General features: G+C 39.1%; 1 protein-coding gene across 1 annotated transcript; it reads left to right on the forward strand.

The window, feature by feature from the left end:
• The first annotated feature begins 568 nt into the window (after positions 1 to 568).
• LMNB1 (lamin B1) lies at positions 569 to 22,915 on the forward strand. The gene is made up of 11 exons (XM_035888696.1): positions 569 to 636; positions 9,867 to 10,023; positions 10,840 to 10,965; positions 12,015 to 12,185; positions 13,419 to 13,544; positions 15,930 to 16,150; positions 17,090 to 17,315; positions 19,668 to 19,772; positions 20,202 to 20,321; positions 21,068 to 21,175; positions 22,384 to 22,915. Exons 1-11 carry the CDS (start codon positions 623 to 625, stop codon positions 22,423 to 22,425), a joined length of 1,416 nt encoding a protein of 471 aa, XP_035744589.1. The 5' UTR covers positions 569 to 622; the 3' UTR covers positions 22,426 to 22,915.
• The last annotated feature ends 2,049 nt before the right edge of the window (positions 22,916 to 24,964 follow it).

Consider the following 24,964-nt stretch of genomic DNA (forward strand, 5'->3'; position numbering starts at 1 on the left):
GGAGGGCGCCGGGGCTCGGGTCGGGGTGGCCCTTCGCTACCCCCCGTTCAGGCAGGTGGCTCTGCCCGTAGGGCTGCTTCGGGGCGAAAACCGCCGGTTTGCGTGGTGGCTGTTGCGGGTCGAGGGTTTGTTTCTAAACGGCCTCTCCGAAAGAGGTTGACTTCATGATACGAAAATACTCGAGTAGATAATAAGTAGGGTTTATTTCAAACAAAAAATAACTCGTTTCTGTTCATTCTGCTGGATATTAAGCTGTTACAAAAGGTAGATTCGTCACCAGATATCCTCAAGACTGCAAGCTCTGTGGCACAGCGCCACGGTCTTTGCTCTTGCAATTAACTGATTTGTGCCACTAGGTTTTGCTTCTTACACATTTGACTTGATTCATCTGTTTGTTTGTGCTTGTGTGTGCTTGCCATAAATCTTATTTTTTTTGCTATTTAGGCCCACTTACCTTTTGGGATCACAGTTTGTCAATGGGTAGATGTTGGGGGGGGGGGGAAGGAAAGTTGTTAACTTGCTCTACCGTTGCACAACTTGTTCATTTTGATTTTCAGTTAAATACACTCAGCCCTGATTTTTCAAAATGAAAAAGCTATTTCATGTGTGAACCAGCGTATTGATGTTTTCATGTGGGTGCATACAGCTCCAGTATCTTTGGGGCTCTTAACTTGTTATTTAAAACCCCGAAACAAACTATGAGCTTCTAAGTAGTGAGTCTGGTTGTTCTTGTGGTTACTTCTTGGTGCCCCATGAAGGTCTTATATCAGAGATTGACGGTGACGGGGAAAGCAAGGTGTAGCCACAGATAGGCACCAAAATGACGTGACTTGAAAGTCAAACCAGGAATTTCCGTCTCTTAATGGCTTTATGGACGAAGATAGTCTTCTGTCAGCTTCCCAGAAGAGTGCATGTGGAAGATTGGGCTCAAGATGCAATCTATAGTGGATTCCCTCTCTGTGGCTGTAATCAAGGCACTTAATAGTATTCTCATTTACATCTTCCTGCGATATGATACTTAGCAAAAACCTGATGACTGGGAGAGGAGTGGCAGGGAATTGCTCTTGTGCTGCAGCTATGACCTCTTACCAAGAGTGAAATCTTGGTGCTTGATATACTGTCAATACCCATCTCAAACAGATCATCTCTGTGCACCACAGAGTACAGATTATAGTTCATGACAAGAACTCCTGAATACTTTAGTAAAACAAACACTTTAAGGCTACTGGATTCTGTATAAATTTGTATGTGGCCGTTTGTTATTGTTTGGTGACAGACTTTACTATGGCATGCAGTTTCTTAAGTTGTCTTTGAGTATTTTTAAGATGGATATCTTGAGGATCTCTAAGCTTACCTGCAATTCTATTTACACAGTCTTAAAAAAGAGCAGTTTGGATTTTTTTGGTGGTGGTGTTTTGTTTTGGTTTTTTTTTTAACCTTTGGAGCGCACTCCATGATGGCTTCTTTCTTAAAGCTCTTAAGACATATTAAAATCTGACAAAAATACTCTTAAAACACTTTCTGCAAGTGTATGGGTGTGCTGGTAGTCGCAAATATCTCAGTTTGCAAGGTATGGTGAGAATGTGTGTTCTCTTAACAGAATTTTCCTTGCCCTTTCAGAAAGCTGAGTGCACTGTGGCATATGCACTGACTTTAGTTTAAAAATGGGTAGAGTAGCTGTAGTAGTTAAGATCTGGCTAATGGAGCTACCTGAAAAAAACAGGGAGTTTTCTGGCATGTTTGGTGCTATTGTTAGATTCTTGCAGAGTAACTTTGCCTTGCCCTTTTATGCAAAATACTCCTTCTGATTGCTGGAGTGAGATTTGTCTCCTCTGCCCTTGGCTGGGAAAGGTTGCTGGTGGGTGCACAGCTGAGCCGGTCTAGCACCGTGCTGCTGTGGAGGCAAACAGTGCCACACCTTCCCATCACCGTCCTACCTGCGCTTCTGGCCATTGTCTTGGTTGTTCAGCCAGCTAACTTGGATTACTAAAATGGCAGAAAGATGCTCACTTTTGCTGATCTAGTTTTCTGTCAGCAGAGAAGTACCAGGACTTGCATATAGGAGGTGACTGAGAGCAATGGAGAGAAGTGGGCTGAGTTGGGACTGTGTTGTTCCGTAAGCTGCAAACTGTTTGCTTGGTTTAGGTATACTGGTAGCCACATACGGGTCAGATTAGCGGTGGCTAGGTATTTGGTTCCTTTTAGAGTCAATGGAGGTAAATGGTAGGAGAAATTGCTCTCAAGATGTCTTGGGTCTGTGGAGTGAGCATAGGTGATTCACTACTTAATTGCCTGAAGTTGGGCAAAATTATTCATGGTCTAGCTGGCCTTCCTGTGCTATTTGACTATTTTGGCAGGTGTTATTCTTGCTTGCCCAGACACATGTGCAACTCTGCTTTCTCTGGTTAGTCCAACATTCTTCTGTATGCTTTATCCATTTATTTTATTCCAGTATTGTGGAAAATAAATCCATGTACTTTTGAGTCTAGCTGTGTAGAACTCTTGGGTAACTTTTAGGAGGTGGAGAAGAGGGAGATCTCGTCTCTTCTCTAATTTGTGAAAGAATTGGGAGAACTTACTGATCTAACAGTATTTCCAGTTCATTTTCCCTTCCTGATTAGGCAAGACTTTACTGTATGATTTTTCAGTTGGCGATGCCTGTTGTAGAGACATCCCTCTATTTCCTTCCTTCCTTTAAATAGTATGCTCAACTGTGATTGCCATGATTCTGCACATAAAGGCTGTGAAAGACATGAGCAGTACTTCAGCAACCTAAGCGCATGCTGCCAATTGGTCTTTGGAATTTCAGGATCCTTGCTCTTGCTTCCATTACCACCCGCTTTCTGTGTGGCGTGACCGCACAGTGATCTGAACTGAGAACCTGGAAAACCAGCTGTGATCCTGCCCACCATGCTGTAGTACAGGTGCTGTTGACCTGAGAGAGTGGTGCGGGAGAACGTCCGGGGTTCACAAGAGTACGGTGTGCCTTCATCACTGTTTTTAGCAGGATAGGCATGGCTGGTAGTGAGGCTACGATGGAGACAGTCCTTTCAAACAGGGGTATCGGTTTATCATTAGATTCAAATTGACAGTGGCGAGGTGAGGAATTATGGCTCCAGTGAAATCTGTCTGTGAATGGAGGACTAACGGCCTTCTGGGCATGTAAGCTTTAATGTTACACAGAAAAAATGTCTGTGCAAACGGATTCCCTACTACTGGACTTGCTCGTGAATAATGAGGGTGAAACCAGGTAGCTGCTTGCTGTCTCAGCTAAAGTCTCAAAGTGTGTGATGATGCAATTAACACCAAACTCCTAGCTATTAATTTTAGGTAAGAGTGCCCTTCCTATAACAGAGCAGTGTGGCCTTGCCTGGGACTTCAGATTACTGCATATTTTGTGTTCCTTGAGAAAAGAGTTAAAAAGACAATGCAGGCAAATCAGTGAAAGGCATGATCCTTGGGCATTTCATACTGTCATCATTTAAGCGGTTGATACAAGAGTAGAGCTCTGAATTGCTCCATCACTCCACTGTCTTACAGACCGGATTAAGTTTCTGCTTTTGTGTGGAAGTGTGTCATGTTTTAATCACTTGCAATAGCTGCAGACCAGGGAGAACTGTAGAGCCAAGATGGTGGAGGAAAAAATCCTGATGTATAACTTGAGAATTAACATAACCATGGTTTATGTTGTTAACTTTGACACAGCTGTGTTACCTAGTAACGTTGAACAGGGGCAGTTTAGTAAGTCAGGCTTAATGTTACTATTGTGTTACTTGGTCTGCTTATGGGTCAAGTTTCAGGAGAGATTTTCATTGGTGAGGTGAGTGTTCGTTATGGGGACTTACTTAAGTGTACAGCAGGTCAAAATCCCTGGGTGGACGTGTCTGTATTCTGCTCTGTCATGTGAAGTAATCGCACTGTGTAGGAAGCATGAGCTGGTGGTAATGCTGGCTCATTTAGGAAACTCCTTGTTTACGTTTGTCTTTGGCAGGCTGAGATTTCATGGTGGCAGTGTTCCAATGCTGAAGTACATCTGCTCTCCTGCAAGAGGAGACAATGTGGTAAAAGTAACTTTGAAGGAAATTATGTGGTTTATTGAAGATATTGGTAGAGGATATAATGGTCATTGATCATCATGAAGTGTTTTATGGAGTGTAAGCATTTGTAGTAAATAATTGTGGCAAGGAACTAGTTTTATGCATTTTTAGTCTTTAAGAGCTTATTTCTGTCTCTTACTTTTTATATCTTCAATTGGTCTTCCTTCTCATCTATATTCTGAAGTGAATTTCTGCAGTGGGATTAGGCAGTAAAATAAACACCAGTAATAGCTTGGTATCAGCCTATGGCTTGAATTACTGTGCACTCTGCAGCTGGTACCCTGAGCAACTACTCAGGAGAACCATTAACGCAAGCAAAGTTCTAACAGGTGTTCCAGGTTTTCCCATGCTGCATACTGGTATGCTGTAATGAGCTAGAGGAGCTGTTTTGAGGAAGCTGACTTGAAACTTTTCAAAGCATATATTTATTGTTGTATCTGATCTTGGGAAGTGAGGTGAAGGTTGGTGCCTGGGGAACTGCTGAGTTTTAGTCTGAAATGGATCACTGTTCTGATGTGTACTGTAGAGAGGGCACTCGGAAGTAAGGAGGGGCATGATTAAATTGTTGCACAATAATTTAAGCAATTCAAATGTAAGAATATAACTTAAGTCATCTAAGAGTGTCTACCACGCAGCATAGGACATAACAATGCAAGGAACAATTTGCTGTAGGGTTAAAGGTGGTCTCGCATATGGGGGTGTACTTGCCTAGAAAGGTTGGACCAGATGATCCTTGAGATCCCTTCCAACCTGGTATTCTGTGATTCTATGATATGATTCTATGATAACGTGGTAATGGGCAGTGACTTGATATGCATGCACTGCATATGTAAAGTTCTGCCTGGATTGCTGGTTGGAGTGGTTGACAGAGCTCTTGAAAAAGGGTCACTGTTAAGCAGTAAGAGGCTAGAGATGGTGTATGTTTAGTGTGTATTTCAAACACCTAGCAACAGTCTCTAGTTAAATAAAATGAGTGACATGAGACAAGTTGACACCAGGTTACAAGTTACATCTATTTATTTACAGGAAAGGCAAGCCTTATCCAATTACTTTTATTGTCATGTTGATATATGTAGAAAAACTTGAATGCTTTTAGACAGATGTTTCTTATGTTACTGTAAATCACTTCCTTGCAGAACATAGCCTTACTGTCTTGTCTACCATAGGGGAAAAAACATGGAAAGCTGCCTGCTAGCTAAACAAAGCATTAATTACTATAGTTTGTTTTTTGATTTTCATATTTCTCTACAACTGGAGTGGAAAAACAGCTTGATGTGCAGTACCACATAATCTTATATGGATATAAATACAGTCTTCATTATAAAGAATGACAGCACTTGTGTAGCTATGTCATGAACTGGCTGAAAACCAAGGGGTTTTGAGAAGGGTTCGGTTAATGTTAGTAATGCTTAGCTTTGTGATCTCACTCTCCAAGTACTGGCAGAAAGGAGTGGGTGGGTGTGGGAGGTGAGAAAAAAAACCTGTAGGGTGGTGGCATCCTGCACAGTTTCAAAAGAACTTTAAATTACACCTGAGATCTACCTTCTGACTGAAAGGAGCAGTCTTCCTGCTTACCTTGCATTAGGTGTGTGGTTTGTCTGGCTCCAGAAAGCCAATTCAACTTAATAAACTGGTAGAAAATTATTTTTGTCTTTTCCTGCATGGCTTTTCTACTAACTTAGTGAGAAACTTAAGGAGGTTACTGGAAGTTCTAGGTTATTTTGTGAACCTTGGGATTGAGGGAAAGAAGGGTGATCATGCAAGAGTGTGAAAAGGGAGCCTGCCTCTTCTGGTGAGCTATTCACTGACTTGGCCATTTTACTGAACTGCAAACCAAGTGGTCCAGGTAATCTCACCAAAGCAGTGATTGCCCCTTAGTATTTGTATTTGAGAGCTTTGAATTAGCTTTAAATGAGCTAGTCCAGGTAAACAGACACAACTTAACCACAGTACCTTATAGTTGTGTGTGAGTTGATATACTCTGCCTCAGAGGTTACTAGGTTTGGGGTATGGTGAGCAAATTAACCTGCTTGGAAATCTCTGCCTCAGCTAGACTGCATCTGCTCTGAGACATTAGCTTGTTTAGTGGTGAGCTGGGTGGGTGTGCTGCAGCTATCAGGGTTATTTGTACTCCTGAGAGTGCCACTGTGGAACGCTTACTGCTGTCAGGCTGCTTGAGTAGTTGGAGTGTGTTGGGGAACAGATTGCATTGTTTTGTTGTGTTTGCTGAGCCGTTTCTGAAGTATACGTGGCTGCAGCTCCATTAGTGGGAGCTGTGCTGATAATGCTAGGTAGGAGTGAGACAGAGTTCTTTACCCTCTGTAGTGTCTATGTGAGTTAAATGTTGTGGGTTGAATTTCTGAAGTGCAAGTTTTCCTTGAAGTACAGCCAAAATGCATAGGAACTGGCACTTGGGGGGGGGGAGGGGGCGGGGTGAGGCAGATCCTAGTTCTGTCCTATTTTAAAATAAATTACAATTCCATGGATAAGATCCACATACTTTGAAGTCAAAAGAGAGGAAAACCAATGCTGCTTTGAAGAAGATGCAAGTCAGCAATTCTTTCTTTGCTTTTTTTTTTCTTTCATGAGCCAAACTACTTGAGGTAGTACAGTTCTGGCTAATTCCTGGACACTTCAACAGGAAAGTGTTTGAGTTAACGGGCAATAAACAAGAGGAAATGGCCTCAAGTTGCACCCAGGAGGTTTAGATTGGATATTAGGAAAAACTTCTTCACAGAAAGGGTTGTCAAGCACTGGAATGGGCTGCTCAGGGAAGTGGTCCAGTCCCCATTCATGGAGGTATTTAAAAGACAGGCAGATGAGGTGCTTAGGGCCATGGTTTAGTGGTGGGATGGCAGGGTTAGGTTAACGGTTGGACTTGATGATCTTAAAGGTCTTTTCCAACCTAAACGATTCTACGAGTTTTATTTTCTGTTCTGAGATGTAACTTTGGCTTTCTGTAGAGAGAAAAAAGGTAGCTGGCTGAAGTTATTCCTGGTAAGAATTACTAGGTGTAAGGGTGAAGTGTATGTTGTATACATTTGGTGTTTGTGTTTATAATTCACAGAGGCATTTCTGACCTTGTTTCACTTCTTTCCCATATGCCTTTAGGGTTGGGATGACACTGCTGAGGTGCTGAGATTTCATCTGGCTTTCAGTGTTTGAAGTGTTGAGCTCCAGTTTCTGTTTTCCTTCTGAGAATGTGTTTGGATAAGCTCTCTCATAGTTAGACAACTCATAACACTAATAGTAACTAATAGTACTTTAATTCTTTTTTTTTTCCCCTTCTGTGACTTCATTTGCATTAAATTATAGGATGGCTTCACAGCCAATCTTGTTGCAGACAGGTGAGGAAGGTACTTTGGGCTGATGTAACTTGGTAATACCTAATTTAGTGGTGTAAGAGTGTATTGGGTTTTAATCACATTGTTGCTAGTCTTTTTTTATACATCTTTTTATCTGCTGCCCCAGTTGCAAGAGCTCTCTTCTTAACTGCCTACCAGTTTGTAATCGGCGGAGATATTTGCATTAAAGTATTTTATAAAATGAAGTAACTTTCTGGTATGTGGGGAGTCTTCCTGTTTTGGAATCCAGGATAACTAGGGGCAGAGTGGGGGCCAGCTCTGTGTATGTGCTCATTTCTAGTTTCAGGATCCAACTTGATAGGCTTGGTTTCAGCATAAAGTCTTGAGAGAGCCTGCATGAAACAGTTTCTTCGTATTTTGAATAAAGCTTTCTCCAGCAGTGATCAAACAATGAAAGGCTTGATGTGGGCCCTCAAACTTCCCAATAGGTGCTGGTGAGATTTTTATTACAGATGTACCATAGCAAGACACCTTTTCTTCCCTTTTTCCTCCTCTGCTGTACAGCTTCTTTGAGTGCTGGAGTTCCTACAGGCCTGGATAGGAGGGGATGGACGGGACAGAGGCCTCCGGTGAATAATGCAGAGTGCTGGAAGTAGGAGCCCATGTAGCCAAAACCCAAATTCTGTGCTTTTGTCTGAGCTGTGGACCCAACTGCTCGGAATGGTTGGGTCTAAGAAGTGGTGTGTAAAATGCCATGGAGGTACTGGATAGTGTTGAGCAGCAGAAATGGGAAAAAAAATAGTTGAGTATAGAAGAGTAGGCTCTTTGCAATCTACCACTTGGGCGAGCGGGGTGTTACTCAACAGGAGCAGGATTATCTAGGGCTAAGTCTGTTGCGTAAAGCCTGCCATCTCGTGGCTACAGTGTTAAAACATCCAGACATTAATTTTATTCCTACAGATGCTTTTTTGCAAGCCTTTGTGCACACACCTCTCTTAAGCTTGATGTTAACTGCTTATTCTTGCACATAATCTTGGAAAAGCATCTTTTAAATTTGAGAGTGTCTCCTTTTAAAATTGTGTGTTGATGTTTCATTAGTCTTGTTTTGCTGAGAAGCATCGCTGTTGTTTCTTATAAGCAGGAAAAAAGTGATTAAAAAAGCAGTGAATATATTAATGCTTTAACACTTTTTAATCTTGTTATTAAGAATCTTTATCCAATTTTCAGTCTCCTCAGTTCAGTGTTGTGAATTCTGATTTTTTTTTTTTTTACTCCTGCAAAGAGAAGTGTGAAAACTGAAGAATGTGCTTGCAGTTGTCTTATTGAACCTGAATCTGTCCATTCCCATAAAATGTTTATGGTTTGATTATAAATATCTAGAACTTCTATATGCTACTGCCCTTACTGGAGAAATATATGTATCCCAGAGAGAAAGAGTCAATTTTAAGGTGGAAGAACTTGTGTTACACACTAGATGGCACAAACAGCTGTGCATAAAGGTCAACAGTCATTTTGGTTTCTGAGTATGGTTTTCTTTTCCCCTATTTTTGATGGTAGTGTGTTGCAGCAATTTTTGTAAATAATTAATTTAGGCTGAAGAGTGTGGTTTTGTGTTTATGTGGGATTACTTTACTCTTCTCATTTGACTTCTTTGCATGTGCCTTTTTAGGGAATAAACACCTAGAAACTGTTTGATTGCTTGTGTATACACAAAAATTAATTTGAGTGGTAAAGCTTGAAAAGCTTGGGCGTTTTCTTTTGTAAAGAGAGAGACAGCTCTGAGACACAGGACCTCTGAACCAGTGCAGTTTCAGTGATGGCAGACTATTGTATAGGCAGGGCTTGGGTATCTTTCCTCAGATCTGTGGAACTTTACCACTGTGTACTGCAAAGCAGTTCACTATGCTGCAGCTTCCACTTCTGGAGGACTGGCTTATAGATAGCAAACATCAGTTTTCATTGAGATACTGGTCTGTTAATTGGAAACGGGCTATTTGCAGCCCAGACAGTGGATCTGAACAAGTTCCTGCTTGGATAAAAGGCAATGAAGATCATCTACTTCTTTCTACCTTATGGAAAGAGCCTTCTGATGGGAGAACTTATTTCTTCCTATTAAGATTCTGGTGAAGGTGGGACAATTTTATGGTGGCTAGCTAAAGAGAGAGCAAAAGGTGCCTTTAATAAACACGCAGTTTCTCCTTTCCATCTGTGTCTCTCAGACTTGTTTGATACTCATAAGTTTCTCCTATATTTAGTTTTCTACTCTCCAAGCAAGATATTAAGTTATTGTTACGTCAGATGAGAAAGCACAACTAAGGAGTTTTAGTAAATTAAGCCAAGACAAGATGTTTTTTGTTGGATGTCTCTCAAGTTTAAGATTCAGATTGCACCTTGTTTTATTAGTCAGCAGTCTACTTTGGGGGCATTTCTAGACTTTCTTACTACTTTCTCTGATTTATTCCAGCTATGCAAAAAAGGAATCTGATCTTAATGGAGCCCAAGTCAAACTTAGGGAGTTTGAAGCAGCCCTCAATTCTAAAGAAGCTGCACTGGCCACAGCCCTTGGTGATAAGAAAAGTCTGGAGGGAGAAACTGAGGATTTAAAAGATCAAATTGTACAGGTGAGAAGAAAAAATGTTTAACCATCAAGCTTCTGTCAGCAAAGGTGTTTTCATATATAATACCTCCATACTAAGAGCTGTAATTCTGATAAAGTGCAACATTCTAGCCAAAAAATTGATGCAAACCTGTTATGTAGTCACAACTACAAGAAACTGTGGTTTGCTGTCAACACTGGAGGCAGTACTGAATAGGTGTCTTGTGTCCAGTTCTGTTCAGGTTATTAGTAATGTGAATGGTGGAATAGTGATTTCAGAACTGCAGGCTGAAATTGCAAAGTATGGTACTTGAAGAAAGCAGGTAAAGAGTCAAGATAAACGTGACATTGTAGAACAGTTTTGGGGGAGAGAATGACTTCACAAATACAGATAATGAGTAACTGACAGGTAGCAGTTGGTGAGTCTGCCCTCCTTTGGGTTCTGCCTGTGGTTCTTAATCTTCTGGGCATCTGATAGAACAAAGAGGAAAAAAAAGTCTTGTGCTAGTTTTGTTAACACTTTGAAACATAATTTGTGATCCTGAGCAACACAACCTGAAGTGGGTGAGTAGAGGAGACCAGGTAACTGGTATTTGCCATGTAGAAAAACTCAAGTTTTGTAAGGAAAATTGATAAGTAGTATTTTAATGCTAGTTACCAATGTGAAATACTTAGAACTCACTTGTGCAAGCAATGCAAGAGGGGGGTGGGGGGAGACATTAGGGATGTTCAACCATAACATGTAGCTAGTTGTACTTCTAGGTAGCTGAGGTAATTGTGTTATGTGAGTTCTGCTATATAATCATTGTTGTGTTGATCCTTTTATTTCTTTTTATTAAAGCTTGAAGTTACTTTAGCTGCTGCCAAGGAACAGCTTGCAAATGAAACCTTAATGAAGGTGGATCTTGAAAACCGTTGTCAGAGTCTCATTGAGGACCTGGAGTTCCGTAAAAACATGTATGAGGAGGTAACTGCTTTAGTCTCAAGAATTCACATTTTTAAAGGGAAGAAGACAACTGTGGGAATCATTCTAGAATATTAAAATAATTTAGGTTGGGAGGGACCTCAGGAAGGCATCTGGTCTGAACTCCCACTTGGAGCAGGGGTTACCTCTATTCAAGCAGGCAGATTTCTAACTTTTCCTTGAAGAAAGGATGTTAACTTGGAGCTCTTGTGATAAAATATCTTCATGTGTCATGTTGTTCTCTGTTATAAATTCTGCCTGTGGTATTGCAATGTACATGTCTTTTAACAGTAATGAGAAAGTAGGTTAATCATTTCTTGCATAATCCCTTTATGAGAAATAAAGTGCAGAGGGACACTCAAACATGCTATGGACTTATACTAGTTTTAATTTCAGAACTTGCTAATAGGATGCTTTTGAATAATAGAAACAGAAGTTGATGAACATTTGTCTTATAGAGCTTTTTCTTGCCACCTTCCCTTTTACCTGTAGTACTTGAGGCTTTCCAGGAGGAAACTTAAAGCAGTAACAAATGTACCTAAGCATATACTGTCTTTTGTTCCATGTGCTCATTTCCTTACTAGTTGTATTTTCAGCTTTGTTCATGTTGTTGGAATCCTTTTTTCCAGAGACCATGGACAAGCATACAAATAAATAGGGAAAATGCTGGTTAGTGAAAGTGACTGTTTAATTTCGCAGTACTTTCGTTTTGTACAAGCATAGAAGATACTCAAAGAAAAGGAGGATATATTTCTAAAATTAATAGTATTGAGTTGTATTTGTTGAAAATGCAGACAGCTCTCAGAAAGAAATGTGACTTTACGTGCTCTTTATTTCAATGCCTGGCTGTTGCAAAATAAGGTACTATGCAGATCACACTGCGGAAATGGCCCTGTATTTCTACTGAAAGTTTCAGTGTCAGACAAACTAATCTAATACTGACCCACAAGGCTAGCTAAAATCTGCATTGCTGTCTGCTCAGCGGATAGTCTTCTAAAACTTGTTTTGTCCTGTATTTAATGAATGTTGTTTTATTTTTCTGTTTTTCTTAGGAAATCAATGAAACAAGACGAAAACATGAAACTCGCTTAGTTGAGGTTGATTCTGGGCGTCAGACTGAATATGAACATAAACTGGCCCAAGCCCTTCTTGAAATAAGAGAGCAGCATGATGCACAAGTGAAGCTGTACAAAGAAGAGCTTGAACAGACTTACCATGCTAAAGTGAGAACATCTTTTCATATAGTTGTATGATTTACTTTATTTTTATTTAATGGAAAGGTAGCCTAATCACTTGCATTTCAGAGGATTTTATTAGGGAGCTTGGTTTAAGATTACCATGCTTTTGAATGTGAATTTGCATTTTCAGGTCTCATTTGGGGAACACGTTTAATCTTCAGGAAGTACAAAAATGTAAGAAGCACTGTGTGAAGGTGAACTGCAGGGGGAAAAGTGATTGGTACTAGGATTACTATGAATTCAAGGAAAGTTCATGTGTACTGTGCATCACCTGTAACATAATCTTGATGATCAATAAAAGGTCCCATATTTTGTATAAAAAAAAAAAAATTTCATAATAGGGCTTGCTGAGAAGAGAGCATCTTGAGTCCTCTGACCCTGTACAAAACATGTGGAGGCTTTACCACACCCATCACTTCTGCTTTTCATGCTTCTAGAGGGGAAGCATACTCAAGCTGAAATCAGTTAGACTTCATAATTTCCTTCCTCTGCTATGATTCAGCATTTCTGTCAGGAGGGATCGTGATGTCTCAGTTGAACCTGGTTTCTGTGACTATACTTTTTGCAGTTAGTATTTTTAAAAACAAGGTGGGATGTTACAGCAGAGAAGTTGATACAAACTGAATGTATTAGCATAGTTTTCAGTCTTTTCAGTCTTTACAGTCTTAACGGTATGTGGTTCCTTATCGTCAGGGCTTTAATCCGACTTGGAAAAAACTTATTTAAAGTAAGATCTAGCTAAAAATATTTTTCAGTATTTTTTTATCTAAAAGAAACCTTCCATAATTGAGGCTTCCTTCCTTCTTTTCAGGTATACTGTTTCTTTATAAGTTTGCTTGTTTTTTGAGAATTGATAATTTCAGTTGAGCTTCTTCTATTTAAGCATACTCAAAACCAGTGCTACAGTAATTAAATCTATAAAGCTAAACATTGGCCAGCACGAAAATGGAACTTAGCAGTCCAACTTCAGTAATGTCTACAGGGGAAATTTTCTAAAGTTTAATCCTAGAATAATTATTTGGAGGATTGTGATTTCAAGCAGGGCAATCCAGCATGGTAATTGAGCCACCATATTTAACCCCTAAAGAAAGAGATGTTTCGTTGTGTTAGAGCTGCAGAGAGGAACTTTGCAGCTTAGTGTTGTGTGGTTTTTAGTGACTCATTTCTCTTTTAATGAAAGTTACTTTGAAGCTGATGTCTTAACTTCATCTACTGCAGCTTGAGAATGCTAGACTGTCCTCCGAGATGAGCAATTCTGCAGCCAACTCAATAAGAGAAGAACTGAATGAAAGTCGCATACGAATTGATAATCTGTCTTCCCATCTTGCCAGCCTTCAGAAAGAGGTAACAAGCTGCTTGTGACTCTTCAGTCTTGCTAATTACAGTTGTTGATTTTTATATTAAAGGACTTTCTCTTAACTTGTATGTTTAGCATCATGACTTATATTTGTCTTCTGTTCTACTGTTCTGTACTTTTTCAAATTTCCTTTCAACAAAGTTGAACTTTTTGTGCAGTATCCTGCTACAAAGTATTTGAAAGGTGGTACTGTTAACCGGCTTTTGCAGAAACTTTTGTGGATAGATGTGACAATTCTACACAAGAGCTCTGTATTAAAAGTTCTTGAGGTTCTGCAATTTAATTCTGTTGTAGTTGTACAGCCTAGCATAGGATTTCACAAAGCAACATTCAAAGCCAGAGCTGGAATATGCAGTCTCTGTCTGATGTCTCTTTTCATCTTGGATCCAGTTTGCATCTAGAACTCTTCAAAAAACAAAAAATGGTCTTACCAGGATTAGGATGAGACTGGGAAAATAACTGTAGCTCAGCATTTGTAGAGCAGGGTCTTGAACAGAAACTAATTATACTTAGTCAGATCAGAGAGCACATCGATGGCACCTGAAAAAGTATGACACAACCAATGACAAGCCGTATGTTTAGTACTTGCTTATTTGATAGGAGTAGCATGCTGTAGTGGAAAATCTAGAGTGAAAATGGAAATGTTAGGAGTTGGTTCTGAAGTGGGCTTTTGTAACTTACTAATCAGTTGAAAATGCAGTAAAACATTTTTTTTTAAAAATAGGAAATATTAGTAATATTTGGCTTTGATCCTTTTTGCAATACACTTTGAATTTTATTCCTCCTGTACAGTATACTCTTGTAGGACTTATAATTTTCACTTGACATACACAGAATTTAAATTCAGGGGACATTATTTTACTATTTTCTAAGTAATTTGGCAAATGCCAATATGAGTCTTCCCAGTTTTCGTGTTATTATAGACAAGTTAGTCTCTGGAAAAGATCAGGTGCTGTAATGAATGTGCATGAGGTTGCACAAGAATTGGATTTAGAGTTTTGTCTACTTAAATCTTATTTCTACCGTTAGATTACAATTGTCTTTCTTTTGGTCGTTCAGACAACATCTGTTTCTGAGGTTTTTCCTTCTTTCTTTAGTTAATTACCTATGTTCCATTGCTAACTTGGGAGTGATAGCCAGGTTCAGAGAATTTGCTTCTGAATTTGCAGAGGTGTTGGTTGATAACTTCAGGGCTACCAAAATCAGCTTCTGCCAGTTTGACTCTAATTGTCCACTGAAAACCCCATTATGCTGATGTGGGTGGTTTTTGGTTTTATGGGTTTTTTTGTAGTACTAGTGAAGTCAACCAATAGAATTTTGTTTTCCAGTTGCTAGCACTAACTTTAGCTTTATTGTTTTGGAAGAAGACAACTCTTAGCGCTGATGCTGGTCTGGTTCGAGTTACCAACACTGAGCTCTGTAGTAGTTTCCACTGGGATCATCCATGAAACACTCAACTCCTCTTATTAAATCTGACTCTTAACATCAACAATCTGTTACACTCGTCCTCTGCATCAGCCTTTTAGACTGCCTGTTTTCATTGTCTCTGGGTTGTGAGGACTTCCTAAGTAGAGTGCTTGCATAGCGAACTTGGTGACTTAACCAGACAAGGTGATTGTGGGGCGTTGGTTCCTGAATCTGTCCTTTAATTAAAAAAAATCTCAAGAGACTATCCAACAGAAGAAAGCATGCTCTGGGAAAGTAAACCTTAATCCTGTCATAATTTGGCCTTTCTTTGATGTGCATTCCATTCTCTATGTACAATATTAAGTTCTACTGGCTTGATGTGATTTTTAAAGTATGTGACAAATTAGCTTTCTTCATGGAACACTTACCATTATACTTTCAGCAAGCCTTGAAGGCTTTGATAACAGGCAGGCAGGGTTTCACTGACAGCAACCCCTATTCCTTTAGAGGAACTTCCTCCCAGAGCTCAGAACTAGCAGCAGTAAGCTGCAGTGGGAAGTAGACATCTGAAAGCTAAAAAGCAATTACTTGCCACAGGATCTGAAGTACACTGAGCTGCACTTTGATTCTGTGTTCTGTCTGGCATGTCTTAAGTGGTTTGACTCTTAAGCTCAATTTTTCTTGACTGAATGAATTAAGGTGTAGTAACATATCTTTGGGTCTTGGAAAAATGGAGCAGGTAGCTGCCTTTCAAAGCCTGTTGTAAGTTTCACTGGAACTTAAGCTGTTATGTTTGTAGTAAATGAGCTGGAGAACAGGAAGTTGAATATGGATGAGTTTGAATTTGGAAAGGTGGGAGAATGCTTAACCTGAATGTTTTGAATTCCATGTTGCCTGAATAGCAGAGTGTATGGAGGTTTGGGTGAGCTTTCCTTTGCACCACTGACGTTTTCAATGCTTTCTAGTCTAGAGCATGGCAAGATAGAGTGCAAGAGCTTGAGGACAGCTTGGCCAAGGAACGGGAAAACTGCCGCAAAATACTGTCTGAGAAAGAGAAGGAAATGACAGAGATCAGAAATCAGATGCAGGAGCAGCTGAACGACTACGAACAACTTCTGGATGTTAAACTGGCACTTGATATGGAAATCAATGCATACCGGAAATTGCTGGAGGGTGAAGAGGAGAGGTATGAAAGAATGCAGCAACAAATTCTGGTATCTGTGTGCTTCCCTTACTTGACTTATTCTCTGTTAAAAGGCAGTTCTTACTGGGAATGCATTCATTAGGTGCTTTACTACTGTTTCCAAGGTACTGTTAGTTTTTGCCCCCTCCTGTCTGACACACTTAATTCTAAGTCTCCATGAGACCAAGCTGCTTGGGTATCAGACCAATAGCTCTCAAGGGAACAAATTCCATTCTTCTGTTAAGATTCAGCACTGAGGGCCTAATGCATTGTCATTTGTAGGTATATTTGGTGCCATGGTTAATACTGTTTTTCAGAGTTAATTACAGGTTTATTTAACTGTTACAATTTCTTCAAGTATAGAATAACTTAATTGAAGTAATATTTGTTATGATTTGCCCACCTTAACAGCTAGCTGTATTTTCCACATCTGGCCCCAGAGTTTGGCCTGATAAGTCACAGCTGTCAGTGGAAGTAGTTTTATACTTCACCGTTTTCTGAATGACATCCTACTGGTCCAGGCTGATTCCTCTCAAGTGCAGGGATGAAACAGCAAAAGCTCTTGTGCCATTGTTTTTTCACATAAATTTTCTACGATGGCTTAAGTCGTCATTCCACCACTCCCACCCCCAAGAGTTTTTGCTTCTACCCAGGAATTCAGTCTTTAATAGAGATGCCTTTATGATCTTAATGTGCTAGTCCATCAGTATTCTGTGCTCCAAAAGCATTAATCGGCTGTTGGACAACCTTTTCTTCAGTTCTTCAAAAAGTACCTAAGTCTTCACTTTTTCATATAACATGTTATGTTTACTATATTCCTGTACCTTTTTTGCTGTATAATTCTAGGGGAAGAGGAGGAGAGAGGAAGAAAGTTTATAAAAATGGTGGAAAAAGGAAAGCCAAAGTGTGATGTGTACATATTTCTTCCTTTCTTAAATATAGGTTGAAACTTTCTCCAAGCCCATCTTCCCGAGTGACAGTTTCACGGGCTTCATCGAGCCGTAGTGTGCGTACAACCAGAGGGAAGAGGAAGAGGATTGATGTGGAGGAATCTGAAGCCAGCAGTAGTGTTAGCATTTCCCACTCAGCTTCTGCCACTGGAAATGTCTCTATTGAGGAGATAGATGTTGACGGAAAATTCATCCGCTTGAAGAACACCTCTGAACAGGTTTGAAAATGCACTCATATCACAACTTTACAATGGGCTGATGGAAGGAAGAAGGCATCCTCAGCACCCTTTCAGCCCTCAGGCTTCATGTTGACCCCGGAGCTAAAGCATGCTATATATTAAGTGGCACTAAGAAACTAGTGTGTCACAAAATAAGCTTTCATACAGTGTTCTGGATAGAGGATGACTTCTCCTAATGATTTTTTAATGCTTTTCATAGTAACTGTTTTATTGCTAGGTTGCCCACCCTCCAAAGTGTTACATCGCTCTTCAGACTTCTGCCTTGCAAATGATCTGCCAGTAAAGCTTTACAGACACTGTCACTGATAGGAAATAGTGCAAGCAGACATTAGGCTACTTCAGAAGAACCTTCTCTCCCTTAAAAAGCCCCCAAAGAAATACGTAATGATGCAAAATAAATGTCTAAATGTAATCAATTGCTTGTCCCCCTTGTACTTGCATATAGCTTCTCCAAATCACTTTTCCTTCTTCCTTAGTTGCATCCACAGTTTTTAGGAGCCCTCGGTTCCCATGCCAAAAGCCACCTTTATGATGGCTACTCAGATTATTTCATTCTGTGAATAGGTTGTAGTTTGTACTGGGGGGAACACACCTACCTATTTATCAAAGGGTACTTCATTTGCGTAATAATCAAAACTTTTCCTTATTTGCCCTCAGAATGATGCTAACTGCTAGTACATTTTCCCCCTGCCCCCTTCCCTCCCCTGACATTACTTACAATTTCTGCTTTAGAAAAAGAAAAACAAATCGTCCTATGCTATATACAGTTCTGTGAGCCATCACAGGAAGGGTTGGAGACTGGGGACTATAATTTCTTGTATCTTTTGTCTGGGAGACGAGAGAATCAAGTGTTGTTTCATTAGGACACTGGAATTACAAGACCTGATTTCTTGCAGTCTTGATTTCGGAGGAGGTCTAAGTAATTCTTGCCTTCTCCCGTGCTGTCTGTGCCTTCAGCTGTGTGTAGAAGTGCTATTTGCATTCTTTGTTTTCAGTGACACATAGGCTTTGTCTGATGTCATCAGATCCTTTGACCTTCACCAAAAGGCAGCTCATCTTGATGTTCTAGATGACAAAGATTGGTATGGTTCCAAGTGTCTCTATCCCCTCTAATCAATGAAGAGACAGACTGACTCCTCCAGATGGTTATACATATGTATCTTAATTACCTGCCTGGGGTGTTGGCTGAGAGTGCTGACTTCATTTGCTGAATGGAAGAAACCTTGACAACTGTCTTGGTCTAGACAGCTAAGTGTTTAGATTACTAAATTCAGACTGCTTCTAGTGAGTCAGGACATGCCACTTTTTTTTCCTTTTTGAGTTTTTCAAGCTTATGGGATTCCCCCCCCCATACTTTGTGTACCACTTGGGTTTCCCCTGCTTTTATTTAATTTAACTACATATTCATTGTTCCATGGAAGGACCATCTGTTACCAGTAGCCATGGATGACTCATGTTTATAGCACTTTGCCAGGGGTCTGTCTATATGAGCAACTCTCTGTAGTGCAGTGTAATAAGCTGTACTTGGGGAATTTTCACAAATGTTTCTTGTAATTCTTCACAATTCTATATAAAAATAAATAGAAAATATATAAAAATAGATAGGACATAGATAAAAACGTCTAAGTATGATGTGTTTTGTTGAATGACCAGCTGAACACTAGTATGCATTAAGATAAATAAGACTGTTTGGTTTAGATTATCCTAACTGTCTTTTTTTTCAGACTCCAGTGGCAACTGTTCGATGTTTGGGAACTGTCTATTGGAGAATTTATAAAAGATCTATTCTTGTTTTGAAATGGTCATTCTGTAATGGTGACTTACATATATTTCTTTGTTAGACTTGCTATTGCTTTTCAAGTAGTTCATAGGCAAAAAATAATTGAAAGGAGAAATAAGGTAGGTCTTGCAAAGGAGTATGTAGTGGGAGGTGTGCCTATGTAAAAACACATTTTAAGACGACTGACAGGAATATTTTGTTTTCTAAGAAGCCCACTTGTCATTCTGTGCTTCAAAAATGTATTACAAATTTGTAAGGGGATTTTAACATTTACATACCTATTTTTCTGGACCAAGCAATAACAAAACTGATGCAAAATATAAACACTAGTTAACATAACATCAGAACTGAAAATCAGGATGTGTTAAGCTTTAACTTGAAATAAGGGGTAAGACAAGTTTAACTAAAATTATTCTAATTGTATCTGAAGAACAAGTGATACTAAATGTTTTTGCTGAAAATTTTGTGTGCCTCATGGCCTTGTATGTAAAGTACATGTGTAACAGAAAATGACTGATGATGGAAATTTTTTTTTCCCTCTTTTTTATTAGGATCAACCTATGGGAGGTTGGGAAATGATCCGAAAAATAGGAGACACTTCTGCTAGTTACAGATATACCTCAAGATACATACTAAAGGCAGGCCAAACTGTTACAGTAAGTTGTTGAGCTTCAGCTGTTCAGTTGAAATGGGCTTTAGGCTAACTTGTGTGTGTCGGTAGGACACAAGATTTTTAGTTTTGTCCTTTCTATGTACATGCTCGGAAAATAATCACCCATAATTGTATCAGGCATGAGTTGTATCAATTGCTGGGAAGAAGTTGGACAGAACCACATTTTTCAGGAACTTTCTACATGGAGCCATAATTTTGGTAATAGACAGTTGCATTTACATATTCAAAAGTCTGCATTAAAAAATGTAGGGGTGTTTTATTGTAAGCAGCTTTGGAAGTGGGTAGGCAGAGACTTGTATTTTCTTAACTTGGAGGAGGTTCACCAGTGTCACTTAGATGGAATACATTAACTTCCATGTTATTTATTGAGTTAAGACTAGCAAATAATGCTCACGTGTGACTTTTTTAACAGATCTGGGCTGCAAATGCTGGAGTAACTGCTAGCCCTCCTACTGACCTCATCTGGAAGAACCAGAATTCTTGGGGCACTGGTGAAGATGTGAAAGTTGTACTGAAAAATTCTCAGGGAGAGGTAAAGTACTGCAGATGTGTTTAAATTTGTCTTTTTGTGGTACTATCCCCTATAAAGATGCAGGTAGAACCACTGTTAGGACTTCACTAAATGCTTATCTGCATTCATGTGTGTAAAGTTTTCTCCTTTTGCTTTCCAACCAAGCATACTGTACCCTCTCTGTCTTAACGGCAATTTAGGAATGCAGTCTATTGAAGTGTGTGAAATTTTTTTCCCTATATTGCATACAAGTAGTATAAGAATGACTTTTTCACAACACTGCCCTCATGGCAGGAATTGGGCAGTGCCTTAGAATATGCTTTGAAAAGAAAAGGTTTTAGTAAACTCTTCAGTGATTTGTCTCTTAAATTAGTTTTCCTTAGAACTGTGTGTTTATGGGGGTGGGGAATGCTACAGTGAAACTGACTTTAAGCAATGAGGCATTAATTCTGGTAAGGTGGGAGTTAAAACTTTGGGTAGGGCAGTCACTGTGGCATCTTGCAATTGAAAGAACATATCTAATTTAAAAAAAGCAAATTTTGGAAGAACTTGATGAGTGTCTTGTTAGAAAGACTTTTTAGTTTTTAAGAGATTTAAAACTAAGGTGTTATGAATGCTGTTCATGCACAGCAGTACATGAAAAGTATATGGACAAAATCAGTACAAGTAGCTTTCCCAACAGCTGGAACTCCTATTTCTCAAAATCTAAGTAGATTAGCACCATATCTTCAGGGGAGTCAAGTCACAAAAATAAAACTCTGTTGCAGGAGGTTGCTCAAAGAATCACTGTCTTTAAAACAACTATACGTGAAGAGGAAGAAGTTGAGGAAGAAGCAGCTGAAGCTGGGGAGGAAGAAGACCTCTACTACCAGCAGGTATCTTGTTTTATCTTAACAAAGTTATTTAGGTTGAATAAACCTATAGGAGTCATGAAGTTTTGGAAAAATAGCATAGCTGTTTGGGTGTGGGTGTTCTTTTACTTTTCTTAAACAAAGGTTTTAAAGCTTAAAGATTTGGGGCCTTACTTTTCTTAAACTCTCTTCCTGACAAGATTTCCCCCAGGCCATTTGTTTATGATAAAGTTTGCCTTAACCAGGTAGACCTAAATTTACCTAAAGTTTTAAGAATATAAATATCTCATTTTCTCTGATAGAGGAAATGAGAGATTTGAGGACATGATCAGAGAAAATGTCGCTCACATGCTGAAGAAATGCAACTCTAAAGGCAGTGGAAAGGTGTGAACTTGCAGTGATGATATAAAATGTTTTGAAATACAAGAGAAAATACTGAGATACAGCATACTTGACTGTTCACATTCTGCGTTTTATCAATTACCATACTGTTTTGACCTGTTCTTCTGTAAAAAAAAAAAAAAAAAGTAACAAGAATAAGTTCCTGTAATGCAATGTTCAAGTTGCCTAAAACTTTGTGATATTTGAGTTAGTATATATCTTAAAGTCAGTTAGAAAAGATAATATAGAACAGTAATTAAGTGTGCATATGTAAACAGACAAAAATTGGAGAGAATTGGCTGCATTGGAAATCGTATTTTTTGGCAACAGTGGGTTTTGGCCTAAAACTTTGTGGCATTTACTATAGAGTTGGGGTTTTATTGCAGTTGTGCAAAAACCCTGAAGTGCATCCAGCTGCTCTTGTGGCTTCTGGGATTGTGTAGTTCAGCTAAAGTATGTGTCTAAGTAGCTTCACTTGCAACAGTGTTACAGAGAGATTAGATTTCTTTAGATAAAAACTCTCAATGTGCTTGTATATGCTCCGTGCAGTATTCATCACCTGTCTGAACTCAATTACCCTTTTTGACTTGAGATTCAAATACAATAATTATTTAAGTTGTGTGCTTCTGGTACCTGTCCTCCATTACGTCTCATAAAAAAAAAAAAAAGATATCTAGCATTCTTTTACTTGTAAGGGTAACAGGTTGTACAGCTTTGCATGATTGACTCTTGCTTGGACCATGGCAGGCTAATAATTTCATCTATTAAAAATGTACAGTATGTTATTGTGAGTTGCTAAATCTCTTACTGCTGGATTTTTTTTCAAAGATTACTCTTTCTATTCATAACAGGCAGGCCCAAGAACATCTAACAGAAGCTGTGCAATCATGTAAACTTCCAGTCAGCCAGGTTCCTCAGATCACGGTAATCCTTGCCTACAGAACAGAGCCTTCTCAGAAGCACAACATATTTTTGTATTTTCTGTATGTGAGTTTTTAAGCTGAGAGTCTGATGGCCTTAACTTCCTTTGCCACTGAAAAGGAAGTTTTGTAAGAGAAGTATCTGTAACTTTCTTGCAGGATGTGAATTGTTGACTCTGAACAACGTACTGTTTAAAAAATGAACCTGTACCCTAGATTTATATGCCAGTCTTTTTTTATTGAAACTTTGCCGGAATAGAAATATTCCGCTGTTTTGGGGATCAATTTTTTCTTAGATTATACCACTCTAGGCTAGCCAGTTGCTGTTGACCTCTCTATATTTAGGTGCTGTTGGGGAAGGGGAAGGCATTTTAGATACTATGAACTCTTTTATACTGGAGACTTTTTTTCCTACAGTGCAACCAAGGCTATAAAACTTTTTTTTTTAATAGAAAAGAACACCTTTGTTTAAAAAAACGAAACGTTTTTAAAAAAAAAAACACAACACAACAAAACCAAATAAAAACAAAAAAAAACACACAAAAAAGAACATACCCCAGCTGGTCATGTAAGCACTCAGAGGATGAAGGATGCAGTAAAACTCCTTATTTTGGTACTCTTTTCCTTCATTTAGATTTTGTATTCTGGAGGGGGATTCATGTTAAACGTGTTAGTTGTGTTTGTTAAGATAGTGTAACCAGCTTAAATTTTCCTATGTGATTTTTTTTTTTTTAACAAATAGAATGCTGTTTTAATATGGATTGTCTTGCTTGTTTACAATTTGTAGGAACCAAACCAGGTCTTTTAGGGATCTAGTCTACATTTGTATGGAAAACAATTGTAACTTTGTCAATGTGGGAAGTTTTTCTGTCCTTTCTGCATTAATCTAACGTCTGAAAAAGCTTTGAATAAAATATCTCTGTTTAAGATGTTACCAAGTAAAGCTTTTGGAATTTATTTCTTCCTAGAACTGAGCTAAAAGTTGAATGAATGTTGAATACTTGGAACTGATAGGCTTTGAAGCTGATGAAATGTCCATGTAAATGGAGCAGTGGCAACTGACTTGTAAAAATTTATTCTAAATAATGGGTAACATAAGGTCGTGTTTAGGAAATTAATTCTTCAGAGCTTTATTCAAACTCTGTTGCATAACTATTTCTGCATCATCTTTGCACATAAGTTAATTCTTACTGGACTGGCTTTTGCTACATCATACAGGTGCTAGGCTGAGCAGTTTAAGCATGGCACAATAACAGAAATTTAGAAGTACTGTAAATAGTTATCTTCATCTTAATTAGTAAGTATTTTTAAATTCATGGCCAGAATTTTGGAAGCTGACTTGAGCTGTCTTCTAGCATTAGTCTCATGACAAATTTAAGACTTTTTAACGTCTCTTTCCTCTTGAATAAGTTCCCTTTTCTGGTGAATTACCTAGTGTTAGAAGAAGGTGGGGGCGGGGGTAGCCAAGGGTTATGCAGATCGATGAGGATTAGGGAGACTGCTTCTTTGGACAGCAATGCTGGCTTAAACAACTGCATTAAACCACAATGTAATACTTGATTTAATTTCCTGTTCATATTTGAATGTTTACATAGTATAAGTATTTTCATGTCAAGTATCACTTTGTATCCCATAACATTCTGAATACTCCTCAGTTTGATCTATAAGAATAATGGCTTTCTGTTCATTGTAGTTGCAGGTATCTGTAGGCATACACCACGTAAATAAACACGTATGTTGTAGGAAATTCCATTCCTTGATTGTTTTCAAAACTAATAGCACAGGCTAGCAGTGTCTTCCAGTAAAGACTTGATTGTTAGTTAGACAGTTAGATAGGACTGTTAATCTCTCCAATCAGTAGTAAAGAAAAATACTTCGCATGTAGGCATTGGGTACCTAATTCTTAATTCATAGTAGGAATGTGCCAGTATAATCAAGCATTCTTGGTTATAGCTTTGGTAGAGCCTGTTTTCTGTCACCAGGATGATGAACAGTACTATAACTCACCTGAATGTGTAGCGAGGAGCTGCTACTTCACAGAATCAGAATGGCAAGGGTTGGAAGGGACCTCAGGAGATCATCTAATCCAACCCCCTTGCTAAAGCAGGTTCTCCTAGAGCATGTTACACAGGACTTCATCCAGGCAGGCTTTGAAGATCTCCAGAGAAGGAGACTCCACAACCCCACTGGGCAGCCTGTTCCAGTGCTCCATCACCTTCAGAGTAAAGAAGTTTTTCCTCATATTCAACTGAAACCTCTTATGTTTCAGGTTGTACCCATTGCCCCTTGTCCTGTCACTGGACACCACTGCAGAGAGTCTGGCTCCATCCTCACGACTTCAACCCTTAAGATATTTGTATGTATTGATGAGGTCCCCTCTCAGTCTTCTCTTCTTCAGGCTGAACAAGCCCAACTCTCTCAGCCTTTCCTCATAGGGGAGATGCTCCAGTCCCTTTATCATCCTTGTTGCTCTCCTCTGGACTCTTTCTAGGAGTTCCTCATCCTTCTTGAG

This window comes from Egretta garzetta, unplaced genomic scaffold (assembly GCF_000687185.1).
Source record: "Egretta garzetta isolate BGI_Z169 unplaced genomic scaffold, ASM68718v1 scaffold541, whole genome shotgun sequence".
In the NCBI taxonomy this organism is placed as follows: Eukaryota; Metazoa; Chordata; class Aves; order Pelecaniformes; family Ardeidae; genus Egretta; species Egretta garzetta.